The sequence below is a fragment of the Eleutherodactylus coqui genome, chromosome 2 (assembly GCF_035609145.1).
Source record: "Eleutherodactylus coqui strain aEleCoq1 chromosome 2, aEleCoq1.hap1, whole genome shotgun sequence".
NCBI lineage: Eukaryota > Metazoa > Chordata > Amphibia > Anura > Eleutherodactylidae > Eleutherodactylus > Eleutherodactylus coqui.
The window spans coordinates 202,094,649-202,122,453 of record NC_089838.1 but is presented as its reverse complement, the minus strand read 5'-3'; the positions used below and the strand labels follow the sequence as shown (position 1 = coordinate 202,122,453).

The 27,805-nt window shown below is 40.2% G+C and overlaps 1 protein-coding gene across 4 annotated transcripts in view; it reads right to left on the bottom strand.

The window, feature by feature from the left end:
• Positions 1-27,805, bottom strand: part of SHANK3 (SH3 and multiple ankyrin repeat domains 3) — a 412,785-nt gene that overhangs the window by 45,153 nt on the left and 339,827 nt on the right. For all 4 annotated transcript variants that reach the window (XM_066592225.1, XM_066592227.1, XM_066592226.1 and 1 more), the window contains 2 exons: positions 25,977-26,101; positions 22,622-22,757 (listed from right to left, as the gene is read on the bottom strand). In XM_066592225.1, coding sequence (XP_066448322.1) covers positions 22,622-22,757; positions 25,977-26,101 — 261 coding nt within the window. The remainder of the gene's footprint in view (positions 1-22,621; positions 22,758-25,976; positions 26,102-27,805) is intronic.

The window sequence follows — 27,805 nt, the reverse complement described above, 5'->3', positions numbered from 1 at the left end:
TTGTGGACTTTGGCAGGGATCTGCAGCAGATTTCACCCTTTCAACTGAATTCCAATTAAGGGATGAAATCTGCCGCAGAATCTGCACTGAAATCTGTTGCAAAAATCCACAACAAGTCAGCTACGTGTGAATGCACTTTTAGGGCTCTTACCCACTTGCGTTTTTTTAACGCTGCGACATCGCTGCATTTTTTTTTTTTACGCGATTGTTAATGGGACTTTCTAATGTTGAAAACGCATCGCACAAAAATCGCAAAGCACAAACTTGTGATACGTTTTTACCATTAGAAAGTCCCATTGACAATTGCGTTAAAAAAATCCAATCTAGGAAATAATGTATGACTAAGTAGTCTGGATTGCAGAACGATACATTGTAGCAAACTAGGTGCTGATGTATTTAGCTCACAGAACATTGGATCTACATATGTAGCAAACATTTACTTGACGTTCAAGGTGTTATGATAATGTAGAGGGGTTATCTGAAATACTACTTGTTTCTTGCTGTAAACACTCGTCACCAGGGAGACCCAGAGCTGCCAGCGGGAGACAAGTGGGGAGCGGGGAGAGAGAGAAATATGAGCTGTTTATTATGTTTTGCCACGGGGGACCTGTTTTTATAAAGAATCTGTATCTCGGACAATCCCTTTCACTAAATGTACTACAATGCTGTAAATCGAGTTGACACGATGCGGCAGTCATGTTAATGATTGTTACATCTGTGTTTCACAGGGGCAGGGTCTAACAATTTTCACTTTAAAAGTACCGGAATCGATTTCACACAAACTTGGTGATACAAATAAAAGGTCAAGTTTGGCAGAGTTCATGCAACACAACAGATAGAGGTCAGGGAAGGCAGCAATCAAAGACAGAGTCAAATCAAAAGCAGCACACGATAAATACCTTCACAAATGAATGTGAACCGAGGAACTATACTGTCTAGGCAAGGTGTAGTAGTACTGAGCAGATTTAATCCCTCCCCACCCCAGAAGCACATGTACATTAGTTCCCATGAAATTCCCTAAGTGTTGGCATATAGGTGGCATGGGCTGAAAAGCTGAGCCCACACCATGTCACAGGAGCTGGGTGTAACCGATAACTGGGGTTCCGCTGCAACAGCTGGGACTGGGGTTAACAAAGGTAACGCCTTTCACCCTGTTCTCCCCCCAAAATTAATAAAAACTACATAATACATTATAAGTATCCCAAAATGGAAGCAATAAACAACTACAGTTCGCCGTGCAACAAACAAGTCGACATATGGCTATATTGGCGGTAAAAAAAAAGATATGGCTTTTGAAAAGTGGAGGAGAAAATCCCTGAAAATCATTGCATCCTTAAAGAGGTTCTGTCATGAAAAAAACTAAAATTCTATACTCGCCTATTCCTCCCCCGTCAGTCTACTTACCAGATCTTTTCCTTGCTAATCTTCAGTCTGCTGCAGTCTGGGCGGGGTCACCTCCCTTCCAGCTGGCTGATTTTTCTGCTTCCTGTGACGTTACGTACATTTACAGGTGGTCTCCTTCCTGCCCGGCAATGTACGCTACATGACTAAATCACAGTCTAGCAGGTAGTGCCGAGCTATTGCAGAGACTGCTCATGCGTGCTGTCTCTGTCAGTGAACGCTACAGCACGGGGATGTGACCTTCACTGACCTGCCAGAAGGAGAATCTGAGGCATGCTAGCTTCATAAAAAGGAGAAGAGAATCCAAATGGCTTGCGGAGAGAGCTGGCACAGGGGACTGGTTAAGATCAGTGAGGAGAAGATGTGGTAAGGAGTCTGCCTATGGAGGAATAGGTGAATAAAGAATTTTTGTTTAATGACAAAACCCTTTTAAGTACCAAAGTAGGCTGCATCCTTAAAGTATAAAATAATCAGTGGAAAGCTGAGTACTGATAGTCCGCTCACCGAACTAAAGCGCCAAGCCTCAGCATGGACGCAAGGTTGTGTCCTTTTAAAAGTGCAGACACCCACACAGGGTTGCATAGACCAATTGCACTTCTCCAAGCTAAGACATCTGTCCCTTACTAATCAGGGAAAGTGGGGAACTCCTGCCTAAAAGCAGGGTGATTGATCTGATAAGAACAGCCTCACTGTCTACATCTGGGAGCTGGCTATCCCTGATTAGGAACCTGAAGAAGTGCCAAAAACACACATAGGACACAACACTGTTCACACAAACTGAACACAGAACAGGACTGCACATAAAGCATATACCTGGCCGCTTTCAGAGACATACAAAACACGTCGCTGCCCACACCAACATACAGAGTAACACAAACCACACAGAACAGGACTGCACATAAAGCACATGTCTGGCAACCTGCACAGACATACAAAACTTGTTGCTGTTCACACCAACACACAATGTTATGCAAACAGGGAAAGGAAGAGGGGGTCTGCATATGATGCGCACGGGGGCTACAGGTGTCCAGACCGTCTTCAGGGGAGGAGAGAGGGACACTACAGACGAGCATGCACACACCAGCTTTGAGTGGGATTAACACAGAGATACAATGAAGCACTAAAGCAGTTAAATGACCATCAATCTCAGGAGGATTGGCTAATAGAGAATATCACACCCAGTCAGCTCAATTAACTCCTACCTGTGAAGGTGTGCACAAGGAAACCTGTAGAACCACAGGTCCCAGACGCACAACCTTAACAGATAGCTAACACGCACCTATCTAGCTTGGCGCATGGTGACTACAAGGTGACTCGTATAATGGGGTCCGCCAGCTTTCCGCCCAGCTGTCCTTCTTTTGGACAGAAGAGAAACTGTTGCATGCAGCGCTTTTTCTTCCAGCATTTTCAGACGGTTCTGTGAAAGAACCTCTGGCCAGAGATTCCAATGCAGATGTGAAACCAGCCTTAGTCTTAGCTGTGAGCAGTCTGTTGGGAACATAGCTTGTATTTTAGATATTTTTTTGTTATTAGATGTCCAATATAAAATATATGTTGAAATATTTTAAAGAATGATTAACAAAAAAAATCATATTCAATTAGGAATCACTATGACATGAAGCACATAAAGAAAATCCACAGGACCCCAAATATAGTGACTTAGTGACACATGGGTGAATCCAAACTGTTAATATACGACAGATCAGTAGTATTAGCTAACAGCAGCCAGATATTATTGGACCTTTTCGGAAGCCTAGATAGCACCTGGACGCTGTGGACTAAGGACTGATTCAGGGTCTTCCATTGGTAAACCAGCATTTCAGAATGCGGGAACATATACTGGAGAGGTATGACATTGGTCAGTTAGTTAAGGGTTCATCAAAGCACATGCTTTGAGTCAGCAGCAAGGTTTCTTGGATTAAGGGAGATAAAAATCTTCAGCAAGGTGTTGCTAGAATCATTACATTGAAAGCACATGCCCTGGACTTCTGGTTGATGCTCCAGGTCTATGTGTGAGTGGTGCTTTCACAGAGATAGGCTCCCTGCTCTACCACTGTCTGTCTTGTAGGACACCAGGACCACACCTATATTAGTGTCCCACTGTAGGTGGTACAATGATGTCACGTCATCCCATCGGCAGTGCTGGGCCACTAACTGTAGCTCAAGAAAGAAATCACTGTTGGAAGATTGGGGTTAGGTCAATATAAGTTTTATTTTTTCAATTGGGACACAAATTACTGTTCTTGGGTTCTTGGGGGCATAATTATTCTTTTAAAGGGGCACTCAGGGAGCATTATTACTGTGTAGAGGGCACTCAGGGGGCATTATTACTGTCTAGAGGGCATAAAGGAGGTATTATTACTTTGTAAGGGGAACAACAGTGGTTAGTATTATTATTGCGTGAGTGCGCAATAGACATTATTACTGTGTTGGACCCAAAGTGGTCAAACCTACTGTGTGGAGCTTTAAGAGGAGCACTATTACTAGTTGGGGGCTCTGAGAAGATCACTATTTCTCTGTGGATATAAAAGATGGCACTTTTACTGCGTGATGCACTAATAACCGCTAGAGCACAACATGAAGCATTATCTTTTTGGCACTATTATTTTTAGGGATGCTGTTTGTGTGGTACTATTTTACAGGGGCGTAATGATGGTTATGATAGTATAGTACTTGAGGGCATTATGCCACACAGCAGGTACCGTAATAGGGGAAGATGGGTTAGTTACAGGCAGAGAATTTGCAGTAACAGCAGGATGGGGAATTTGTGTACATTGGGAAAAGTAGGGAGTGTGCCGGAAAAGTGTGAAGCCAAAAATGTCCCTGTTGCAAACATTGCAAACTGGAATAAGTCTTCATGGAGGTTTGGGCCAATTGAAAAGGACAGGAAAAGTGAATGACTATAATCAGAGATGACATACCCTGGGAATCACTGGCTATAACTGTTATGTAATCACTTTTATGGTCTACAGGGTTCTGTGCAAACTGATATCTATCACTTTTGCAGTCACTGCATGATCATAATACTGTCCTTTCTTGGGTGACAGTATGGTGGTATCATTCAGTCACTATGTAGCATAGTGATATCATTGGTAATACTGTTTTTGTATAGTGGTCTTTATTCATTAACAGTATGTATGTAAGATTATTTAGCCACTATTTAGTCGTAGCAGTAGTAGCCATGGTGTGATGGTATGATTTGGGCCTTGTACAGTGATATGATTGGCAATATTCACGTTGTATACTGTGTTTTACTCAGTAACAGTATGTAGGTAAAAGACAATTACTGAGTGGTGGTAATATTAGCTCCTGGTATAGTGGCAACAATGGTATATGATTAGACCGCTCTCACATAAGCCTATTGTCATTGCAAGTCGCGATGCCAATAGCCCATTGGTTTCTATTGGGCCACTCATACTAGCGTTTATTTGTGCGTGTATTACTTATGCGGACAAAAACTACAGTATGCATTATCTTGGCACATATTACATGTATGGGGATTGGCGGCATGCAGCCAGTGCGTATGTCATGGGAGCCCAGCATTATATATGTATGTAAATATTTTTTGAGATGAAACATATTCCTTGGGGCTTGTGCCTCTGACCTCTTAACACCGTAGCAACGCCCCTGGCCTTTTTAATGACTGTTCAAGTTGGTTAAAGCCATAAACTCAAATCTGCACAGTTCTGTCAAAGTTCTAACAAAGGGACAAACAACCTGAAGGGGCTGAAGAGTAAGCAGTCCTCTGAGCCTATTGCAGTAGGGCAGACAGGTCTGTTGAAGAGCAGCAATTATGTGAGTAGGAGGAATAATTGGACCCCCATCGTTAAGTTCAGATTTAGAATTAAGAAAGCATCTTAAAATACATTCACTCTTTTCTTCTTTGAAGCAAAATTGTAAATTATGACAAACTCAGTCTTGGCAAAATAACAGTTTCTGAGTATTACAACCTTGAAAAACAACAACATGCAAGAATTGGCGAGTGAATGTTCCAGCAAGAACCACTACATTTCTCAAGTTCTTCTCATAGGATTTTACCAATATCCTTATTGTCTGAAATAAAAAAAAGTAGTCATATATATAAAGCCTTAGGGTTTAACCACTATCATGAGTAAAAGCATGTAATGTCTGCTCAAAGCATCAAATGAAGCTACTAAAGCTTTTATAAAGAGGACAGATTACATCAAATGTGTAAACTGAAAGCTACATAAACTACATTCTTTTCTTCTTTTTTTTCTCTGCAATGCCCATTGAATTCTATTGGCCATACGGTTTGTAATTTTATTCAGACGCACACGGTTTTTCCTTAGATATAATCTTAAATAATATGCATACAACCATTGCTTCTTGGGAAGAATATGGTACCTGGACTCCAAGATGTACTATAGCATTTTTTACTGCTGGGAATTACCTACCAGCTGTTACATACTGGCAATATGCTGTATTATATACTGTATATTTTATAGATGTGCTAATACTATCAATCCTCTGATATCTATCTGTTCTTTGCAAATAGACATTTCTGATAAGTCAGCTGTATACTGACTACTCCTTGTAGTATATTTCCAGTGCTTAATAAGGACTTTATATTATCTTTTAGCCCTGTCATAGAAAGCATAAGCCTGGAGTCTAAATCGACTGTATCAAGAAAACACTTGTGCTTTTTTTATTGAAAGTAAAGAAGCTACAAAATGCTGCATAATATCTTCCTTTTTTATTTTCTTGGAATTTAGTTAGCAGAGGAAGTTCGGTATCTGCAGTAGGTGTAGGGTGCATTGATGGTAGCAGACTGCTGGGCAAAAAGCCAAAGAACAAACTGTCAACGTGAGCTGGCTGATTATATCTGTAGGCTGAGGTACATGAACTAGCTCCATTCCTTGTTGTGTTATAATAATCAGGATTTGCCGGCCACTTCAAGTAACTCAAGTACTGTATATTCTTTAATGCATATCTTTTTTCGTGTTTGGTTCCCTTTAGAAAATGTGCATTCTGGCCCCTTGTGTAGACACGCTAGGCGGTCGTGTAGAGATCCATCCACAGTTTTTGGTAAGGGATTGAAATTTAATCTAAAAAATAATGAACTTTTACATTTTCTTAGTACACTTGTTCAGATACTGTCTGAGCTGGAAGAAATGGCTTTCTAGACAAACTTGAGCCTACTGTCTCCTCGGAACAGAGCTAGCACCACCAGGTAGGAAGCAGAGCAATGTTCAGAGTGGGAGGAAGAATGAGCGAAGAAGAGGCACACGGGATGAAGCAGCTGTGGGGTCCTTGGAGATATAAATATATGTAATTATAAATTATTCTGATGCCAATCAATGTAAAATTCTAGGGTGTAGAAGGACCACAATGTCTAAGCAGTCCAGAGCCCATGGTACACAGAGCCTTCTCTGATTTAGAGAAGATAGCATTTATGAAGAGAACTGAATAGGGTTGGGAGAGGAACTATGAGAACATGCTGATCTTACTGTACTATATAGCTTGCAGTCCAGCAACTGCACAGGAGGATGGAACAGGAATGAAAGGGAATATGTATAATAAGTAATAACACTGGAGACTGACAGCCTGTTGGGTTGGAAACAAATAATGCAAAAAAAATGTGTCTAAATCTGTCTGAGAAGCAGAAGGCACCAGCTTGCCTTCAGCTGCTCGCCGCGTGTCCGGCTTCTCCAACCCTCAGCAATAACAGTTATAGTCCATGACTGGCCACTGCAGGAGAAATGCAACATTACATGTTGGTTACACAATGATGTCCATATGCCTACAGACTTTCCATTTAAATACATGAAACTTGTTCAGCAGACACTAATGTGCATGTAACTGGGTAAATTGGTACGGATAGCTGTGAGCTCTGCAACTGTCCAGCCAACATACTAAACTTCAGGAACTGTCTGCCTCTAGAGATTACCCTGTCTTGAGGATTCCCCTCCACTTTCACTCTTGGCTTCTCTTTGTGCTTTACAGATAATCTACTCCACATTCTTGTGTGTGACCTGGACTTGGATTGCTCACTGAATGCCATGACTTCTGCCTCACCCTGACTTTTATTAGAATGTACACAATCTTCACCTGTTGCATGATTAGCATTGCTAAGTATCAATATATACTGATAGTATCAAGTAAATGGAATTGGGTGAAATCTATATAAACTTCATACATGTTTACAGCTCTTAAAGAATAATTCCATATGCAATAGCTTCTCATTGCTGCCCAACTAACATCATTTGCACATGATCATATTTGCCTGCGCTGAAATTTTTTTTAACTACTAACTGGACCTGATGGCCAAAAAGGAACAGGCCATATGGGAGGCAATGTGCTTAGGTTGTCTCTATGCTTCCTTCACATGACAAATGCAAATCTACCAGCCAGGAGTCCTTCCCCAACTAGAGGCTGCTTGAATTATGCACTTCACTGAAAACAACTATTTAAACAGATTTATTCTTATTTATCAACCATTATGCTATATTTATACATAAATGCTGCTTCGATACATAACATTTGTGTGTGAAAATAACCTTTAAATAGGTTTTACTGCATCTGTCAAATCTGTTTACTGCAGAGAGATAAAGAAGAGAGCATTATTCTTTGACTGCTGTATTTATTGTACGTACATGAAAGAACTTGGAGTCATACACAGCCTGAACTAGCCAAGGAACAATGTCACAGAATGTTTCAAGACCAAAAAGTAAAAACAGCATTTCTATTAAATGTAGAAGATTAAGGAACTCCATCTGATCAGCAGACATGAAAGGAATCAGCTTAACACACTTATGATAATCGTAGATAACCATAAGAATTAATTAACGTCGTAGATCAGATTCCAAAGCATTGTTACTTGCATGAAGGATTAGAGCTGTGTCAGCTTTTTCCTTTAAAACTAAGATGTCAAACATAAGACTTGATGTGCAAAAATACAGCCGGAGCATGGAACAGTAAGACTTTGTGCACACTGGCATCACCAGTGCCATTATTACAAGAGTCATCTGTACAGGTATGACTGATACATTGCGTAATGGATCCCACTTACTAGTACCTCACAACATAGAAAGTGTGTGTTAGTAGCAGGAACTTAACAAACCTAAAATCCTGGTAGCATAAACACACACACACATATATGTCAAAGTGCTAACGACCACTTGTCTGTGAGTCCGTGTGTGACTGTGTGAGTTACATGCTCGGGCCCATATCACATGATGGTGATGTCATCGCAGGTCCTAAAGCATAAAGCATGCAGAGCCTGACAGCACCCCTGATGATGCCATGCAATCAGTTACCGTCTCTTAGTTCCGCCCCTGATCACATGATAGTGACATCATCACAGGTGCTGCTTCACTTTATTAAAAAATCTGCAGAGCTGGAAAGCGGCCCTGTGCTGACAGGACCTGTGATGATGTCACCCGTCATGTGATCACTGACTCACTCTTAGCTCTGCCCCTTTGATGGTGTCACCATCATATGATCACTCACCAGCTCTTTGCTCTGCCCCTTATTATATGATGGTGACATCATCACAAATCCTAAAGCAGCAGAAGCAGATGACAAATGTATGTAGCAGAGCTGTGTGTGTCACATGCACATGTAGCAGAGCTGTGTGTGTCTGTGTTAAGCATATTAAGGAGAGCTATGTGTGGTGTGTGTGACATGCATGTAGCACAATTGTGTGTGGTGTGTGTGACGTGCATGTAGCAGACCTGTGTGTAGTGTGTGTGACATGCATGTAGCAGAGCTGTGTGTGGTGTGTGTGGCACTCATGTAGCAGTGCTGTGTGTGGTGCGAATGTAGCACAGCTGTGTGTGTGGCACGCATGTAGGAGAGCTGTGGGTGTGTTTCACACGCACATGTAGCAGAGCTGTGTATGCTGTGTGTGACACGCATGTACAGGGCTGTGTGGTAAATGGCGCATTGCGCCACCAGAAACACTGCTACTATAATTTCCTAATAATTATTAGTATAAAGAGGAGCGAAGTGAGTTGAACAGTGAGGTAAAGGTACTTCTGCAAGACAAGTAACTCTAAAGACAAGATGAAAAGGGTAGAAACGCAGCTTCAAAAACTACAAGTAAAAATTGCAGAAGGCAATAAGTTACAGACAGAGCTGTCTGAGAAGGCAAGTAGACTGCAGGTGGAAATGAAATCACAGATTCAAATGTCTCAGAAATCGTTGCAAGAAAAAATTGGTCAGAAGCTTGACCTTAGTGAATGGAAGATGAGAGAAATGTGTTCCTCAAGCAGTTAGAGGATGCCGAAACAAAGAAAAACTTGTCAAAGCAGATTTCAACATTTCTGGCTCAGGTGACGAGAGCACTGCGGGTTGTAAAACCAGAGGTTTGAGTTGTGTTTCGGTGTATGTGCAGTGTGTAAAAACTGTAAACCATAAGTGTGTGCAAAAAAGCTAGCAGACACCAAAATTTTAAGAAATCTGGTTGTCCAAAGTCTTCTGCGCAGACCACTATGTAATTTTTATGTAGACATACTAGTGCTTCATGCTTTGGAGGGATAAATAAATATATAGGATTTATCAAAAATGTCTGAAAGAAAAACTGTCTTTGTTGCCCATAGAATAATAATAATAATAATAATCTTTATTTGTATAGCGCCAACTTATTCCGCAGCGCTTTAGAGACCAATGGCACCACAGCTTCTATTTTACAAGAGCAATTTAACCCCTTCATGACTAAAGGTGTTTTGGGCATTTGTGATCTGTAGTCACAGACACACAGAGAGCATGCACATCCTCTCTGCATGCCTGCAAGCGTGTGCATGCAGAGGGAATCCCCGTGATATCATTAATGACAGGGATTCCCTAGCAACCACCCAAATGAGGAAGCTTCCACATTCGAGGGTTCAGACTTAACTAATGCTGTATGAAACCTCAGGATCAGCTGTCACAGTAAGTAACAGAGAGAACAGGTACTGTGATAGGGACATTCATGAGACTGTCTAAAAGAAAAAACATCTTTGCTTCCCTCAGTAACCAATCATAGCATGGCTTTTATTTCTTATAATGCTTTTAAAAAAAATGAAAGCTGTGCTTCGACTGTTTACTATCCGCAACAAAGACACTTTCGTATTAGGCCAAATGCACACAGGTGGAAATTCACGGTGGGATTTCCTTAGGCAGGCTTCATAAATTATGCCCCAATGTGCACAAAAAGGACAAATGTGGGCACAAGCTTAACTGTTATTATACCAGTGTTATTATGTTTTTAAAAAGAGCAGGAGTTATTGTGTGTTATGGTCCTTTTAGGCCATGTCTACACAGGGTGGATTTACAGCAGCTTTCCTAATGGAAAATCCACAGCATTCACTGTAGCAGCAATGTGAATGTCTTTGCTATATTAATAAGAGGTCTTTCTTTATGCTACATGTCCACCACTTTCTGTCCGCCATGAAGTCAGCACAACTATTTTGTTTATTTATTTATCATGCCTATTACTATTTCCTTGTTAAATGTTAAGGGCTTAAACAGTCCATTTACATAGTATCTAAGGCCGAAAAAAACATATGCTTATCCAGTTTAGCCTATTACCCCCCGAATAGTAATCCAGAGGAAGGCAAAAATAACCTGAATTAGGTGAAAACCACTTTTCCCCATTTAAGAGTAAAAAAAATTTCCTTCCTGACTCCAATCTGGCAACCGGAATAATTCCTGGTTCACTGACTCTTCTGAAGTTGTTAGTGATTATAACATATAATATTGTATTGCTCAAGAAAGACGTCCAGGCCCTCTCTTGAACTCTTTTATCAATTTGCCATCACCACGTCCTCAGGCAAAGTGTTCCATAGTCTTACTACTTTTACAGTAAAGAACCCCCTTCTGCGTTGGTGTAGAAAGCTTCTTTCCTCTACATATAGAGGGCGCCCCCTTGTTACAGTCACAGTCCTGGGTTTAAACAGATGATGGGAAAGATCTCTCTATTGTCCCCTGATATATCTATACATAGTTATTAGGTCGCCCCTCAGCCATCTTTTTTCCAAACTAAATAATCCCAATTTTGATAACCTCTCTTGGTATTGTAGTCCATCCATTCTGTTTATTACTTTAGTTGTCAGTCTTTGTACCCGCTCAATCTCTGAGATGTCCTTCTTGAGTACCGGTGCCCAAAACTGTACACAATATTCCATGTGTCGTCTGACCAGTGACTTGTAAAGAGAAAGAACAATTTTCTTGTCATTTGTCTCTATACGTCTTTTGTTGCATCCTATGATCCTATTTGCCTTGGCAGCAGCTGCCTGACACTGGTTGCTCCAGTTAAGCTTACAGTTAACTAAAATCCCCAAGTCCTTTTCCGTGTCATTGTTACCTAATGGTTTCCTATTTAGTGTGTAATGGTGACATGTATTTCCTCTGCCCATGTGCCTAACCTAACATTTATTAGTGCTAAACCTTATTTGCCACTTTTCTGCCCAAGCCCCCAACTTAGTTTTGTATCAAGTGCAAATCTTAATATTTTACTGCACAATCCTACTACCAGGTCATTAATATTAAAAAGAATCGGGCCCATAGCCGACCTCTGTGGTGCCCCACTAGTAGCGGTGACCCAATCAGAGTATGTACCATTAATAACCATCCTCTGCTTTCTATCACTGAGCCAGTTACTTACCCACTTACACACATTCTCACCCAGACCAAGCATTCACATTTTATATACCAACTTATTATGCGGCACAGTATCAAACGCTTTGGAAAAGTCCAGATACACACGATCCAGTGGCTCTTTCCAGTCCCATTGTAGAAATTACCTCTGCGTAGAAGCTGATCAGGTTGGTTTGACAGGAGTGATCTCTCACAAACCCATTCAGTTATGGAGTTATACAGCTATTTTCATTGAGGTACTCCAGGATTCGTCACACTTCCAAAAAAAAGGTGATGCTCAAGAATGTTCCAATTACCGCATTATCACCCTCATACCTCATGTGAGATAGTGAGATAGTTTCGAACAATTCTTTTAAAGATCATACAAAAATGCATTCTGACTATTGCTGAATGGGAACTGCCGGACATCCAAGGTGGCTTCTGCAAAGGACATTGTCTTCATTCAGCCTTACATACTATGTTACCAGAGACCAAATCACGAACCTGTGCGGGATCATGGAGAAGACCCGAGAGTATCAAAAGGATGTGTACATGTGTTTTATCAACTACAGCAAAGCATTTGATATTTTCGAACATGACAAGCTTTGGAAGTGTGTGAAGCAAATGGGCATCCCAGAACATATTGAACAGCTTATAAGGTCGCTTTACAAAAACCAAGAAGCAACAGTCAAGGCAGTTTATGGAAACACAGATTGGTTCAGAATCAAGAAAAGCATACGACAAGGCAAGGCTGCATTCTATTACTAGTTCTTTTCAATCTCTACACAGAAACAATCATGAGGTGATGGAATTTGGACAAACTACAAATCGGAATCAAAATCGTTGGCAGAAATGTCAACAACCTCTGATATGCAGATGGCACCACTCTGCTTGCGGAAAGTGAAAGGGACCTGTAGTACCTTATCCAACGAGTGCAAAAGAAAAGCAAATGTATGGAACTGTATCTCAACAGCAAGAAAACGAAAGTCATGACCACGGTAAGCAACGTAACAGTGAACATAAAAATCAACAACGAAAAAGTCGAGTCAGTCCAAGATTTTATCTTCCTTGGATCCAAAATCAATTGAAACTGGACAATCTGGATCTAAGATCAAGACACAGATTGCACTTGGTAGGATTGCAATGCAAGGGATGGAAAAGATCTGGAAAAGCAAGGACATTAGCATTGCAACAAAAACCAGACTGGTTGATGCAATCGTCTTTCCCATAACGACATATGTGTGTGAAAGTTGGACGCTCAGGAAAACAGACAGAAGGAAAATTGATGCGTTTGAACTATGGTGCTGGACGAGAATGCTACTGATACCTTGGACTGCCATGACAATGAACAAGGTAGTGATAGGTCACGTTAAACCTAAAATATCACTAGAGGGCAAAATTATTAAACATCGTCTCTCTTTTTTTGGCTACATGATGTGCGCTAACTCACTGAAAACAGTACTGATGCTTGGCAAGGTCCGTGGAAAGAGAAGATCACGACGACAAAGAACAAGATGGCTAGATACAATCAAGGCCACCGCGAACATGTCAATCGCCAAAATGGATGCAACTAAACGGATAGTCATCACTCCAGAATAGCATTTCTTAGAAGTATGGCAGGGGGAGGCGTGGCGGAGCGGGGGGTAGCAGCGGGGAACAGGGGGGAGCCCTCTCTCCCCCTCACTCCCCGCTGCAACCCCCCACTCACCCACGGCGCCCTCCGAATTTTTTCGCCCAAGTACGGGAGTACTCGAAAATCGCAGTGCTCGGGCGAAAAAGGGGCGTGGCCGAGTAGGTTCGCTCATCTCTACTCAGTAGTATTTCATCGGGATGGTTGTCCCAAGAATGTAGGGGAAATGGGTAGTTTGAAAGGAATACTAAATGACTTGGAGAGTGAGTTATGGCCACAGGAATAAATATAAAAAAAAGACATAAGAGTTAAAAACACATCATTTAATCCTTTACACTTTGTGAAACAATTGTTACTTTCGTTACTCTTGAACTTGGAATTTTTAATCTTCCAATATATTGTGAAATTGCTATTAATGAAGGGGTAATGGTTAAAGTACAGATTGATTGAACTTCACAAATGTATTGCTAGATAAGCATAAACTATCTGCCTCTAAAGAAGACCGTACTAAACAGAAGAGGAGGCCGCTATGGACTTTATGCAATACTTTCTTGCTGAAAGCACGAATGGAATATAAATTATTTACATGAGATAGTTTTGAGGGAGGGGGGTTGTATTGTGTAATGGATTAATGTTTGCTGAAAAAATTGATTAAACGTTTTCAATTAAAAATTATTTAATAAAAAAAAAAGAAAGTGAGAGGAAGTATTAACTTCCCTGACCTTTCAAATTAATACATTGACTCCATAAATAATGCTTATCTCACACCTCAAAGAACAAGAAAAATATTTAGGTTGCGGGCCAAGCTTCAGAGTCTTTTGGCAGTAAAACATAATATTGTTTGTCAAAAAATGAATATGCCACTTTACACACATGATAATTTTACTGGGGCACTTTTGGCCAAACACCTTAAAAGTCTTAAATCTAAGGAAAATATATCTTTTAGACTCTGGCAGCCATAAAATTACTCATCCCAAAAAATTGCTAATGCATTTGCCTCATATTACTCCTCTCTTTATAATCTAAGAGAAAATGCAAATGCACATCAACCCCAATTGAAAGAATTTCAAATTTTCTCCTGTCACCCGACCAATTAGTCTCTCTTTCTACACTGATGTCTTTGTCTGAAGTTCTAGAAGCCATCAAAACATTAAAACCTCTAAAGTCTCTGGGCCCAGATGTCTTCTCTAATGGTCATTATAACTAATACTCCTCCCTTCTGGCCCCCTATCTGGTGATGGTGTTTAATGAGGCAATGAACAAGGTTTCCTTTCCCTCAGGAATGTTAGAGGCCCTTATTGTCACTTTACCCAAACCTGCCAAAGAAACTACTTCCCCAGCCAATTTTCATACTATTTCCCTATTGAATACTGATGTAAAAATTTATGCTAAGATCCTCCACATCCAACTCTTTTCTAATCTTCCAAAATTGGTTGATGTAGATCAAGTACATTTTCTCCCACAGAGACAGGCTCTTGATGGATCCCGCCAATTCCTGTATCTGATTAAGGATGCTGATCTTGGTCATATACCTTCTTTATTCCTAGCCCGAGATGCAGAAAAAGTATTTGATCAGACTCACTTGGGTTCTGTGGAGGCTAGCTATGGGAAATTTGGTTTCTCTGGTCCCATTAAATCTGTGATCTTGTTGTTATATTACACAGCATCTGCACAGGTTTTTTTTTGGGGTGCACTTCCCCTTTACTTACAATTTCTAATGGTACTCAACAGCGCTACCCTCTCTCACCTGTCATTTTTGCCCTTCGTATGCAACCTCTAGCTGAACAGATTAGAACAAATAATAACATCATAGGAAATAAATTAGGACATCAGAGACACAAAATAGTACTATATGCAGATGACGCCATCTTAGCTTTAACGGATTCTATCTGCTCTTTAAAATAGCACCGGTCTAGAATTTCTGATTTTGGAAAAATTTTATATTATAGACTAAACAATACAAAATCTCAATTGTTGGATGTTGGAATTGACAATAAAATTAGGCAACATATAATTAATTCCTTTCCGTATGTATGGAATGACCATTCCACATCCTATCTAGGTATTCATTTAACATGCTATAGTTTCTATACATTCACCAAAAATTATTTTCTAATGATTAATGACATTCCACAACTCTTTCGTTCTTCTACTAACTTCCATAACCCCTTTATTTCCTAGGCGGGAAGGAGAGCAGTGGTTAAAGTTATGGTTTTGCCATGCATTCTCTACATTTTTTGAAATGTAGCGATTTATATCCCAAACTCTTTCTTCGCTAAACTGCAGACTATTCTTAACGATTTAATTTGGGATGAAACTCATGCTAAAATAAAATTTCCCACTTTAGCAATGAAATAGGTGATAAGAAAGCCCCTGACTTTAAAAGCTATTTTCACGCAGTGATTTTGGATCAAATCAAACACTGGTGGACATCCTCTTTGAATAAAAGGTGGGTATCAATTGAGTCCACCATCTTAGGAGCCCCTCTGATTTCTTTTTTGGGGGTAAAATCTCCTCCTTTATTGTTTACTCCTTACCGAGCTTGCTAATCTCGTCCTATGTCTTGCAGAATCATGTTTCTTCATCAGTATCTCTGGTTCTGACCTTGGTCATTCCTTTACATTTTTTATCCTCTATTCTCACAGACTTTGAACTAGGAGCTTTTGACTCTCTGGGCATAAGGAAAATTGGTGATTTATATGAAAATAATTCTATATTAGATTTTCCTATACCATGTAAGTCATTTCCAATAACTAGTAGTATATTTTTTGGCTTTCTCAGATTGCAACACAGACTGGCTGCACTGTTCTAGTTTGTCCAACCCGTTGATGTTTATGTTTTTTTGTGGTTTTTATTTCTTTAGGTGTTACTTTGGTCATTTGTCTATATTCCCTCAGTGTTTCTCTGTCATTGATTTTGTTCTCTTGTGTCATATGCGGATTTTACCCTGGTGTTTGTGGAACTCTGTCTGTCCAATTGCATTGCCTTAGTTATTATTTAAGTCTGTTTCTGGGACTTGTTGTTGCTGATTATTTTCTCAATTATTGTGGAGAGAGGACATGTTCATGAGAGTTCTACTGTAAGGGTAAGTGGTGCTTTTATTTGTTCATTAGTCGCTTCCTTATTTTAATGGCCAAGGCGCAAGATGTAGGGAAGCCTTTATCAAGGCGACAACCTCTCTTTTAGGCAGGGCGGTTCTTGCCCTAGTATTCAGGGTGAGGTTATCCCTTCATTCTTTTTGTTTAGATTATATGATCTTTTACTCCATTCTGTGTAAGTAAGGCCTTACATTCGTCCTGGGCATGGTACATCTTACGCTCTGGGCAAATGTGACAATAATGTAGGAAAAATTGTACAGGGTGATGAGGAGAAAGCAAATATATTAAATAGCCCTTTCTCCAGTGTATTCACAGAGGAAAATGAAATGTCAGATGAGATGCAGAGTGATAAAGTAAACTCTGAACTAAATGTCACCAGTCTAAACCCAGGAAGGAGTGCAGAGTTGTCTTAAAAAGATTAAAATAGACAAATCACCAGGTCCCGATGGCATGCACCCTCAGGTTTTAAGGGAATCGAGTATATGTGATACACAGACCCTTGTTTTTTATATTTAAGGACTCAGTAGTGACAAGGTCTGTTCTACTAGGTTGGTACATAACTAACGCTGTGCCGATGTTCAAAAAGGGCTCAAAAAGTGAACCTGGAAACTACAGACCGGTAAATCTTGCTTTCATTGTGGGTAAAATGTTTGAAAAGTTTCTAAAAATTGCTATTATGGAGTACCTCAAGGAAAATAGCTGTATTACTCTGTATCACCATGAGTTTATGAGAGATCACTCTTGTCAAACCAATCTGGTAAGCTTCTACGAGGAGATAAGTTCTAGCCTGGAGAGTCATTGAATCTTGTGTATCTTTCCCAGAGCGTTTGTTACTGTGCCACATAAAAGGTTGGTATATAAAATGAGTATGATTGATCTGGGTGAGAATGTGTGTAAGTGGGTAAGTAACTGGCTCAGTGATAGCGAGCAAAGGGCGGTTATAATTGGTACATACTCTGATTGGGTCCTCGTTACTAGTGGGGTACCGCAGGAGTCGGTTTTGGTCCCTAACCTTTTTAATATATTTATTAACACCTTCCCGATCCAGGATGTATATTTACATCTTGCAGTATTGGGGTATGTATGAAGACATATTGCAGCACGATCTCTCTTCATACAGTGTCAGTTGTTTATTAGAGCTGACACCCGCGCGGCCGATCCCAGCTATTAACCCTTTAAATGCCGCTGTCAATTCTAATTCAATTGTCCTGTACGGCCCTCCTGCAATAAGATTGCAGGGAGACGTGCGGATGTCATGGCAGCCGGGGGCCTTCTGAAAGGCCCCATGGCTGCCTTAGTAGACTGCCTATCAAGCCGTTCCAATGGGGTGGCTTGATAGATTGCCTATCAAATTGCAGTATGATGTAATGCCGTAGCATTACATCATACTGCAGGAGCAATCAAAGTATCGCTAGTTGTGGTCCCTTAGGAGAACTAAAAAGGAAAGTAAAAATAAGATCAATAAAGTTTTATTAATTATGAAAAAAAAGTATTAAAAGTTTAAATCACCCCCTTTTTGCCATATCTATAATAAAAAAAATCTAACTCATAAAACAAAAAAACATATTTGGTATCGCCGTGTCCATTGGATCTATCAAAGTAGCGCATTATTTACCCCATACGGTGAACGCCATCCAAAAATAAAAAATAAAGAACGCCAGAAATGCACTTTTTCAGTCACCCTGTCTCCCAGAAAAAATGCAATAAAAAGCGATCAAAAAGTCGTATGTATTCTGAAATAGTACCAACGCAAACTAAAGACGTCCCACAAAAAATAAGCCCTCACATAATGATGTCAATGAAAAAAATGTAAAAGATGGCAGAAGATGGCGGCAGAAAATAATTGTAAAAAATTAAATGTCTTTGAAAAAAAATAAAAATAGTACAGCAAAAAAAACCTATACAAGTTTGGTATCGTAGCAATTGTACTGACCCATAGAATAAAGTGATCATGTCGTTTTTGTTGCAGTTTGTGTGCTGTAGAAACAAGACACACTGAAAGGTACTGAAATGTCATTTTTTTTTCATTTTACTCCACTTTTTAAAAGTTTTTCAGTACATTATATGGTACTTTAAATAGCACCATTGAAAAATACAACTCGTCCCACAAAAAACAAGCCCTAATACAGCGATGTCGATGGATAAATAAAGGAGTTATGATTTTTTAAAAGCGGGGAGTAGAGATGAGTGAGTATGCTCGCTAAGGCTAACTACTTCAGCGAGTAGTGCCTTAGTCGAATATCTGCCCGCTTATCTCTAAAGATTCGGCTGCTGGCGGGGGGCGGGGAGCGGCGGGGGAGAGCGGGGAGGAACGGAGGAGAGATTCCTCTCTCTCCCGCCCCCGCTCACCGCCGCAACTCACCTGCCACCCGCACCGGCAGATGAATCTTTAGAGACGAGCGGGCAGATACTCGACTAAGGCACTACTCACTCGAGTAGTTAGCCTTAGCGAGTATGCTCGCTCATCTCTAGCGGGGAGGAAAAAATGAAAATTAAAAAAAAAAAGGACGTGGTAATACGGGGTTAATGACCTAGTAGAAGGATTGCACAGTAAGATATTAATATTTGCAGTTGATATAAAACTAGGAAAAGAAATCAAACACAAAAGAGGACACAAGACAGTTGCAATAGAATCTGGATAAATGGGGGACTTGGGCAGAAAAGTGGCAAATGAGGTCTAACACTGATAAATGTAAGGTTATGCACATGGGCACAGGAAATACATGTCATCATTACACACTAAAAGGAAAACCAGTGGGTAACACTGACATGGAAAAGGACATGGGTGTTTAAGTTAATTGTAAACTTAACTGGAGCAACCAGTGTCAGGCAGCTGCCACCAAGGCAAATAGGATCATGAGGTGCAACAAAAGAGGTATAGGGGCACATAGCGAGAACATTGTTCTTCCTCTTTAGGCCTTAGTCACACGGGCGTTTTTTCGCGCGATTTGCGGATCGCATAACGGATGCGCATCCGCAAATCGCGTAACCGGGGCCAAAAAAATCGCCTGAAAAATCTGCTCCTAGCCGCGTTTCATTAGAAACGGGCTGGAGCTGTCCAGCGCATTGAATTCAATGGAGCCGGCAATACAGCCGGCTCTATTGAAAGCAATGCACTGCGGGCGAGCGCAGGATGAATTGTCGGGAAGGGCTTAAATATATAAGCCCTTCCCTGCAATTCATCCAAAAATTCAGCGCTGAGCCAATCAGAGGCAAGTCTGACTCACACCCCCTTCACATCCACTGCAGCCCTTCCCGACAATTCATCCTGCGCTCGCCGGCAGCCCATTGCTTTCAATGGAGCTGGCTGTATTGCCGGCTCCATTGAATTCAATGGGCAAACATCGTTCTTCTCTGCCACAGCTGTTACAGCTGTGGCAGAGAAGAATGATTTGTTTTCTATATGTTCTCAATGGGGTCGGCGCTGCTGCCGCCGGCCCCATTGAGCGCATATAGAGAAGAGAACAGGAATCGCAGATCGCAGATAGGTGCGATCTGCGATTTCTGTTCTATAATTTATCGGACGAGCGCATAAAAAGCGCTCATGTTTCCGATACCATTGCAAAGCAATGGTTTTATAAAATAGACGGACGCATGCGCATGCGCAAATCACGCGAAAAAACGCCCGTCTGACTAAGGCCTTAGAAGTCACTGGTCAGAGAACATATAGAATATTGTGTACAGTTTTGTGCACCGTTACTCAAGAATGATATAACAAAGTAGCTGTTAATGGACATGGATAAGCTGGGGGTTTGAGTAGAAAAATGGCAAATTAAGTTCAATATTGATAAATGTAAGGTTAGGCACATGGGCAGGAGAAATGAATGTCACCAATATACACTAAATGCGGTACTGCTAGGGAAAAAGTGATATGGAAAAAGACCAGGGGGTACTAGTGGACTGTAAACAAAACTGGAGCAATCAATGCCAGTCAGCTGCTGTAAAAGCAAATAAAGTTTTGGGATGCATTAAAAGAGGTATAGGGGCGAGGGACGAGAACATTATTCTTCCACTATATAAGGCACTCGTCAGGCCTCACATGGAATACGGTGTACAGTTCTTGAAACCAGTAATCAGGAAAGACATTCCTGTGCTTGAAGGGGTACAAAGACGGGCAACTAAATTAATAAATGGAATGGGTGGACTACGATTCCCAGAGAGGTTATCCAGATTGGGATTATTTACTCAACAGACAGCCAAGGGGCGACCTAATAACCATGCATAAATATATTAGTGGACAATACAAAGATCTCTCCCACCATCTATTTATACCCAGGACTGTGGCTGTAAGAAAGCGGCGCCCTCTACATCTAGAGGAAAGAAGGTTTCTACACCGACATAGGAGGTTCTTTACCGTAAGAGTAGTGAGACTATGGAACTCTCTGCCTGAGGACGTAGTGATGGCAAATTCAATGACGGAGTTCAAAAGGGGCCTGAACACCTTTCTTGAGCAATACAATATTATATGTCATATTCACTAATAACCTCAGAAGGGTTGTTGATCCAGGGATTATTCTGATTGGAGTCAGGAAGGAATTCTTTTTCACTTGAATGGGGAAAATTGCCTTCTACCTCATTAGGTTTTTTGGATCAACACTGGGTGGTAATATGCTGATTAGGATGGACATATGTCTTTTCGGCCTTACACACTGTTACCATGTTTAGAATATATCACGTCATTTTGTGGTCTCTGATCCAGCACTGGCTCTTTTCTTTTTATCTACAGATAAACTCCCACATAATCAGTTATTATCTCCCATATCTTTCTTGCATCTTACCTGGCGATTGCCAAAAAATGGAAATCTTCAGATGCACCTTTGTTTTGTTACGTTAATTATTTCAAAATGCTTTCAATAAAGAAATAATTATTCAAAAAATATAGTATTTCTCACTCTGTTGAATATTATATTGTCTCTTGATTATCTTATAAGTTGCCAATTTTTTTGTTTCAGCCTCAACATATCTTTGTGGCCTCGCAGAGATGAAAGGACATCCTTTAATCTCTTAATCACTTGTACCATATCCTGCAATACATCTACAGTGTATATATATTTAGCAATACTTTTGTATTGTAATATATGGCACTTTCAATAGTTGCCTATTAATCACTGCCTCGAGCAGGTCTTAATAGGAATCCAGACATATAGCAGCCCTGGGAGTTAGTTTTCTAATATAAAGCTGGAGCTAGTTGAACATACTGTCTAAACAACTGCAGGATATTTCAATATTCCTATTGCAGGCTGCCCTCTCCAACTATAGATGCAGCAAATTTTAGAGCAGCTTAAAATCAGAAGCCCCAAAACTGTCTCCAGGCTGTTGTCAATCAAGCTAGCATTGGTCATAAAAAATAAAATTTCCATTTATTTCTTAAAAAGGAGACACACTAAGTGCTGATTCAGCAATTTACTATTTGCTAGTACAGTACAGCATACATGGGTAGTATATGAAAAATAAAACCTCTTAAAAATAAAAAAACACTTTATCTTAACATTTATTTATTATATTCATTCTGGCCCTAACCTATCACTGACCACATATTCCATCTAGTGACCCATTTAGTAAACTCTTTGCCCTGGGACAATTCTTAGAATCCAATGGCTTTCAGTACCATCTTTATGCTGACAAAATCCAGATGTTGCATCCCTGAAATCCAGAGCCCTAGAGTGTTTCTCAGCCATATCCTTGCTCTCCTCCCACTTTATAAAATTCAACATTAAAACACCAAATTCATCATCCCCCCACCCCCTCCATCTCACTCAACCCTTTACAAGAACTTTCAAGCATAGTTAATGGCTCTGAACTTTTGCCATTCTTATAACTTTGCTTTTTCAGGGTAGCCTATGATTGATAGTATTGTGTATAAATATATATATATATATATATATATATATATATATATATATATGTATCTTACCTCTCCTACGCATGGCCTCCTCACTCTCAGGTTTCCGACTCACAGATACAACCTTCATGGTGAGATGAGCACCCCCTTGGCGAATCAGTGATACCACTTGTTTATGACCAACCTTCACAACATTTACCCCATTCACCTGAAGGAAAGAAATGGGGGAAATCTTATTGCCAACAGAAAATCAGAAATGTAAAGTTAAGAGTATAAGGTAGAATTCTATAAAGAAGCAGGTGAGAACGTTCTAGCTTTAAATTGTAGCTGGAAAGCTTTTAGCTTTTAAGCATTCCAAAAATATCAAGTTGCCTTGGGACATAAGCATCCTAAGGAAGCAAATGTAAAAACATTTCAGTACACATTCAGCATTTCATCACATTTGCCTGCATTATAAAGTTGTCTTATGATCCTTCCTGATTAATGTAATACTGCAATATTACTGAGATTAAAGGGGTTGTCCCACATGATTTTATTTTCTTAGAAACATGTTCCTCATGCCATAAAATTATAAGCAGCCATATATTCACCTCTCCTGCTACGTCCTCCGTACCTGGCCTGTGTTTTTACAAGCTGCAGTCAACCTGTGTATGGGATGTCACAGGCTGCTGTAGCCAAATCTTCTCTCAAGCACTAAGGCTTGTGATTGGCTGCAGCAGCTTGTAATGTCCCATACATATGCTGGTGCAAACGGTAATCATGAAGTCACAGAAGAGACTGGAGCTGTGGGCATGGTAGATGAGGAGACCTAGATGAGAAAAGTATATAACTGTTTCTTATCTTACAACAGAGGAATAGGCTTTTATGAAAAAAAATTATGCCGGACAAGCCCTTTAAATAAAGTTCACAAATAGGCAAAAAGAAACAAAGAAAAAGTAGAAATGCTGACTAAGGCCGGGCTCACACGGGTGGACTGGATTCCACATGCGGGAGCCCCCAGCGGATTCTGGTTGTGAGCCCAGCCGGCGACCCTGCGTACTTGTTTTTTCTGTAACGTGAATGAGTGCGTAGCTAGCCGTCAGTCATGCGCAGTATAGTTTTTTGGGGGGGATATTTGTATTTCCTTCAATTAGTCATGATACGGGTACCCGCAGCCCATACTTAAAGGGGTTGTCTCGCGAAAGCAAGTGGGGTTAAGCACTTCTGTATGGCCATATTAATGCACTTTGTAATATACATCGTGCATTAAATATGAGCCATACAGAAGTTATTCACTTACCTTCCCTGCGCTGGCGTCCCCGTCTCCATGGTGCCGTCTAACTTCAGCGTCTAATCGCCCGATTAGACGGGCTTGCGCAGAAGGGTCTTCTGCCTTCGGGTCTGTCCGGCAGCAGCGGCGTTCTGGCTCCGCCCCCTTCTACGCGTCATTGCGTAGCTCCGCCCCATCACACGTGCCGATTCCAGCCTCCAGAAGAATGATTTGTCTAGTATATGCTCTCAATGGGGTCGGTGCTGCTGCCGCCGGCCCCATTGAGCACATATAGAGAAGAGAACAGGAATCGCAGATCGCAGATAGGTGCGATCTGCGATTTCTGTTCTATAATTTATCGGACGAGCGCATAAAAAGCGCTCATGTGTCCGATACCATTGCAAAGCAATGGTTTTATAAAATCGCTGGATGCATGCGCATGCGCAAATCGTGTGAAAAAACGCCCGTCTGACTAAGGCCTAAAGGGACAAAAAATTTTTGAAAAGTTTACAAAAAAGGAAAACATTATTATTTAAACGATAAAAATAAAAACACTTTTCTCCCTTTACTTTGTAAAAAAATTAAAAACAAAATTACACGTCGTCTCCCTGCATCGTAATGACCTAGAGAAGTTAGTACATTATTTAACCCCTTAATAACGCTGCCCCCCCTTTTTTTTCCCTCTTCTTTTTTTCCTCCCGCTGTTGAATAAATAAAGGAGTTATGATTTTTTTAAATTCACGTCGCTGCATGAGGGCTTGTTTTTTGTGGAACGAGTTGTATTTTTTCAATGGTGCCATTTAAAATACTATATAATGTACTAAAAAACTTTTACAAAATTCTATGTGGAGTAAAATGAAAAAAAAATGACATTCCGCCATCTTTCAGTGTGTTTTGTTTCTATGGCACACAAACTGCAACAAAAATGACATGATAACTTTATTCTATGGGTCAGTATGAGTACTACGATACCAAACTTGTATAGTTAATTTTTTTTGCTGTAGTACTTGTATTTTTTTTTAAAAACTTAAAATTTTTAAAAATTATTTTCTGGTGCATCTTCTGCACGCAATAACTTTTTTATTTTTCCGTAGACATAGTTGAGCAAGGGCTCATTTTTTCCGTGATGTCCTGTAGTTTACGTTAGTACTAATTCGGAATACATACGATCACTTTTTATTGCATTTTTTCTGAAAGACAGGGTGACTGAATTAATTTTTTTTTCGGACTACGTTCACCAGGCGGGGTAAATAGCGCACTACTCCGATAGATCAGACTTTTAGAGATACTGCGATACCAAATATGTATTTTTCTTTAATGATTTAGATTTTTTTATTATAGATATGGCAAAAGGAGGGTGATTTAAACTTTTATTACTTTTTTTTAAATTGAAAAAGTTGCAAAAAAGAAAAAAAACTATTACAATTTGATATTGTCATAATCGTACCGGCCTGTAGAATGACTTTAATATATTATTTATACTCCTCAGAGAATGCAGTGAAAAATAAAAATAAAAAACATGCCAGAATTACAGATTTTGTTAATCTTGCCACTAGAAAAAATGGAATAAAAAGCAATCAAAATTTTACATGTTCCTAAAAATTAGATAAATGAAGACTGGAGTTCATCCCACAAAAAACAAGGCCTTCTAGAGCTCTGGCAATGGAAAAAAAAATTAATACGGCTCTTGGAATGTGGCGACACAAAAGCAAACCTTTAAGAAAAAAAATGTTTTAAATGTACAAAAATAGCAAAACAAAAAAAACTGTATAAACTTGGTATCGCCGGAATCATGCTGACTCAGAGAATAATCTTATCACATTATTTATTCTGCACGCCAAACGCCGTAAAAATGAAATTTAAAAAACAAATGGCAGAATTTCTTTTTTTTTCCACAATCTCCCTACAATCTTTTTTTTACAAAAGTTATGCAATGCATTATATATACCCAGAAAAGGATGCCATCAAAAAGTACAACTTGTCCCACAAAAAACAAGCCCTCATATGGCCGTGTCAATGGAAAAATGAAAAAGTTATGTCTCTCGGAACACGACTGGAAAATTAGTTAATATTAAATGATTGGCCCATTTAAAAAACCTGCCCTTGTGGGTCTGACAGGGTGGTAAGAAACCCGCCACTCGGGAGGTTAAGGTATGTGACTGGATGCTGATGTCATACCTCGATCAAGAAGTCTCCTGTCCTAAGACCTGCTCTCCATGCTACGCCATCGACATCCACAGATTCCAGATACTGAAGAGCAGGGAAAGCTGGTGTAGGTGTGAACTCCTCAATTGGGGTCTCCGCTATAAGATTTTGACAATAAAATTAATACATTGAACTCAAACATTCCACAGTTTATTGCATACATATAGAACTGCTAAAAGCAAATTCATAATCTCACACATCTGTTAACTCTTGTACCATTCTGCTATTTATGCCAAACATCTCTTCTGTACTCCATACACTATATGAGCTGTATATTCTTTTTTGCAAATTATAAGGAGTGAGGATTTAAAATACAGAACAGATTAAAAGAAAAAAAAACATAGGTGTAGATTTATACAACTGCCTAAAATGAAAACTGTTTTTGTTGCCCATAGTAACCAATCACAGCGCAGCTGTTGCGGCGGTCCTGGGATTGCCGCCTTGCTGATAGTCCGGCGCTGGTTTTGGACTATCTATTTTTCTACATCTTCTGGCTCAGTAGGTGTGCTATTTGGTGTGACTTGCTTGGTCGCACCTGTGGATGATTACTTGGGCTATTTAACCAGGCTGGAGACTGAGCTGAACTGTGGTTGATTCTCAGTCTCTACTAGACTGGGCTAGCAATCAGTAGGTTTCTGCTGGTCATCTGTCACTTGCTGCATCTAAAGCCGAAGTACACGGTCAGGGCCTTCCTTATCAGGGCGATCGCCCTGTTTTCAGGCAGGGCCCTTCCCAGTGTTTGTTTGCATAGGGACAGTGTTTCCCTTATTTTTGCTGCATTCTTGTTTTGTCGTTTATTAGCATTTTTGGTAGATCTGTGAGCGACAGATCTAGCGTGTCCAGGTTGGACGTAACAGCAGCTTTCATTTTATATTCTGTCTTTGAAAAATGAAAGATACTCTGTGATTGGTTGCTACAGGTAATTGGTTGCTATTAGCAAAATAATTGGACAGTTTGGGACATTGCAACGGATAAGAGAAAACCCATCATTACTTGGGGTATAAAAACTACACCCTTACTGGAGCCATTTTGAATTCTTCCACAACATACATAAGCGAGTTTTTTGTCTCTCTTTGTTTCCTTAATGATAAAAATCTTAGCAAAGTAAAATTGTATTACTGTATGATAACTGATTGCCTGTTTTACTTGTATGATTTATTGAGCTATTATGTCTAATTATTTCTTCTATTGTTTGTATTGCTGTTTTATTAAATTTGCTTTACAGATAATTAAAGCTAACCTGTCATATACCTTACGTGCTCATTGAGAGCTATGAGTCCAGTTTATTCACGAGGCACTGCTAGCCCCACCCATTTGCCCTGAATTGCAGCTACTAGCTACTACACTGCATACTGAGTAAACTGCCAATCACGGAAAGTGGTGGTGCTAACAGCACCTCATGAATAAACTGGACTCCACTCTTGCTGGGAGCTGCAAGAGCAAGTTGTGAGTTCCTAAAAACACTACACTTTATCCCATAAGTGACAGACCACTGAAATCAGCATGTCTGTCAGTACGTTATGCTGGCCTCAGTGACAGTAACATAAAGTCCATTACAGATTCTCTTTAAAGTGATCCTTCGGTTTTGGAACAAATTTCTGTCCTGAAACCAGAGGGGGGTGGGGGTGGGGGCATATAACCTGCTGTTCTTTTTCTTTGTCGATATCCATCCGATCTGCTGGTTCAGGTTCCTTTTTTCAGCCATCCCAGATAGCAGCTGCAATTTTCTAACTACCTAATGCATACTGTGCTCTGCTCTCTGACTGGCCAATGCTGATCACATAAACAGTGCTGGTCAATCA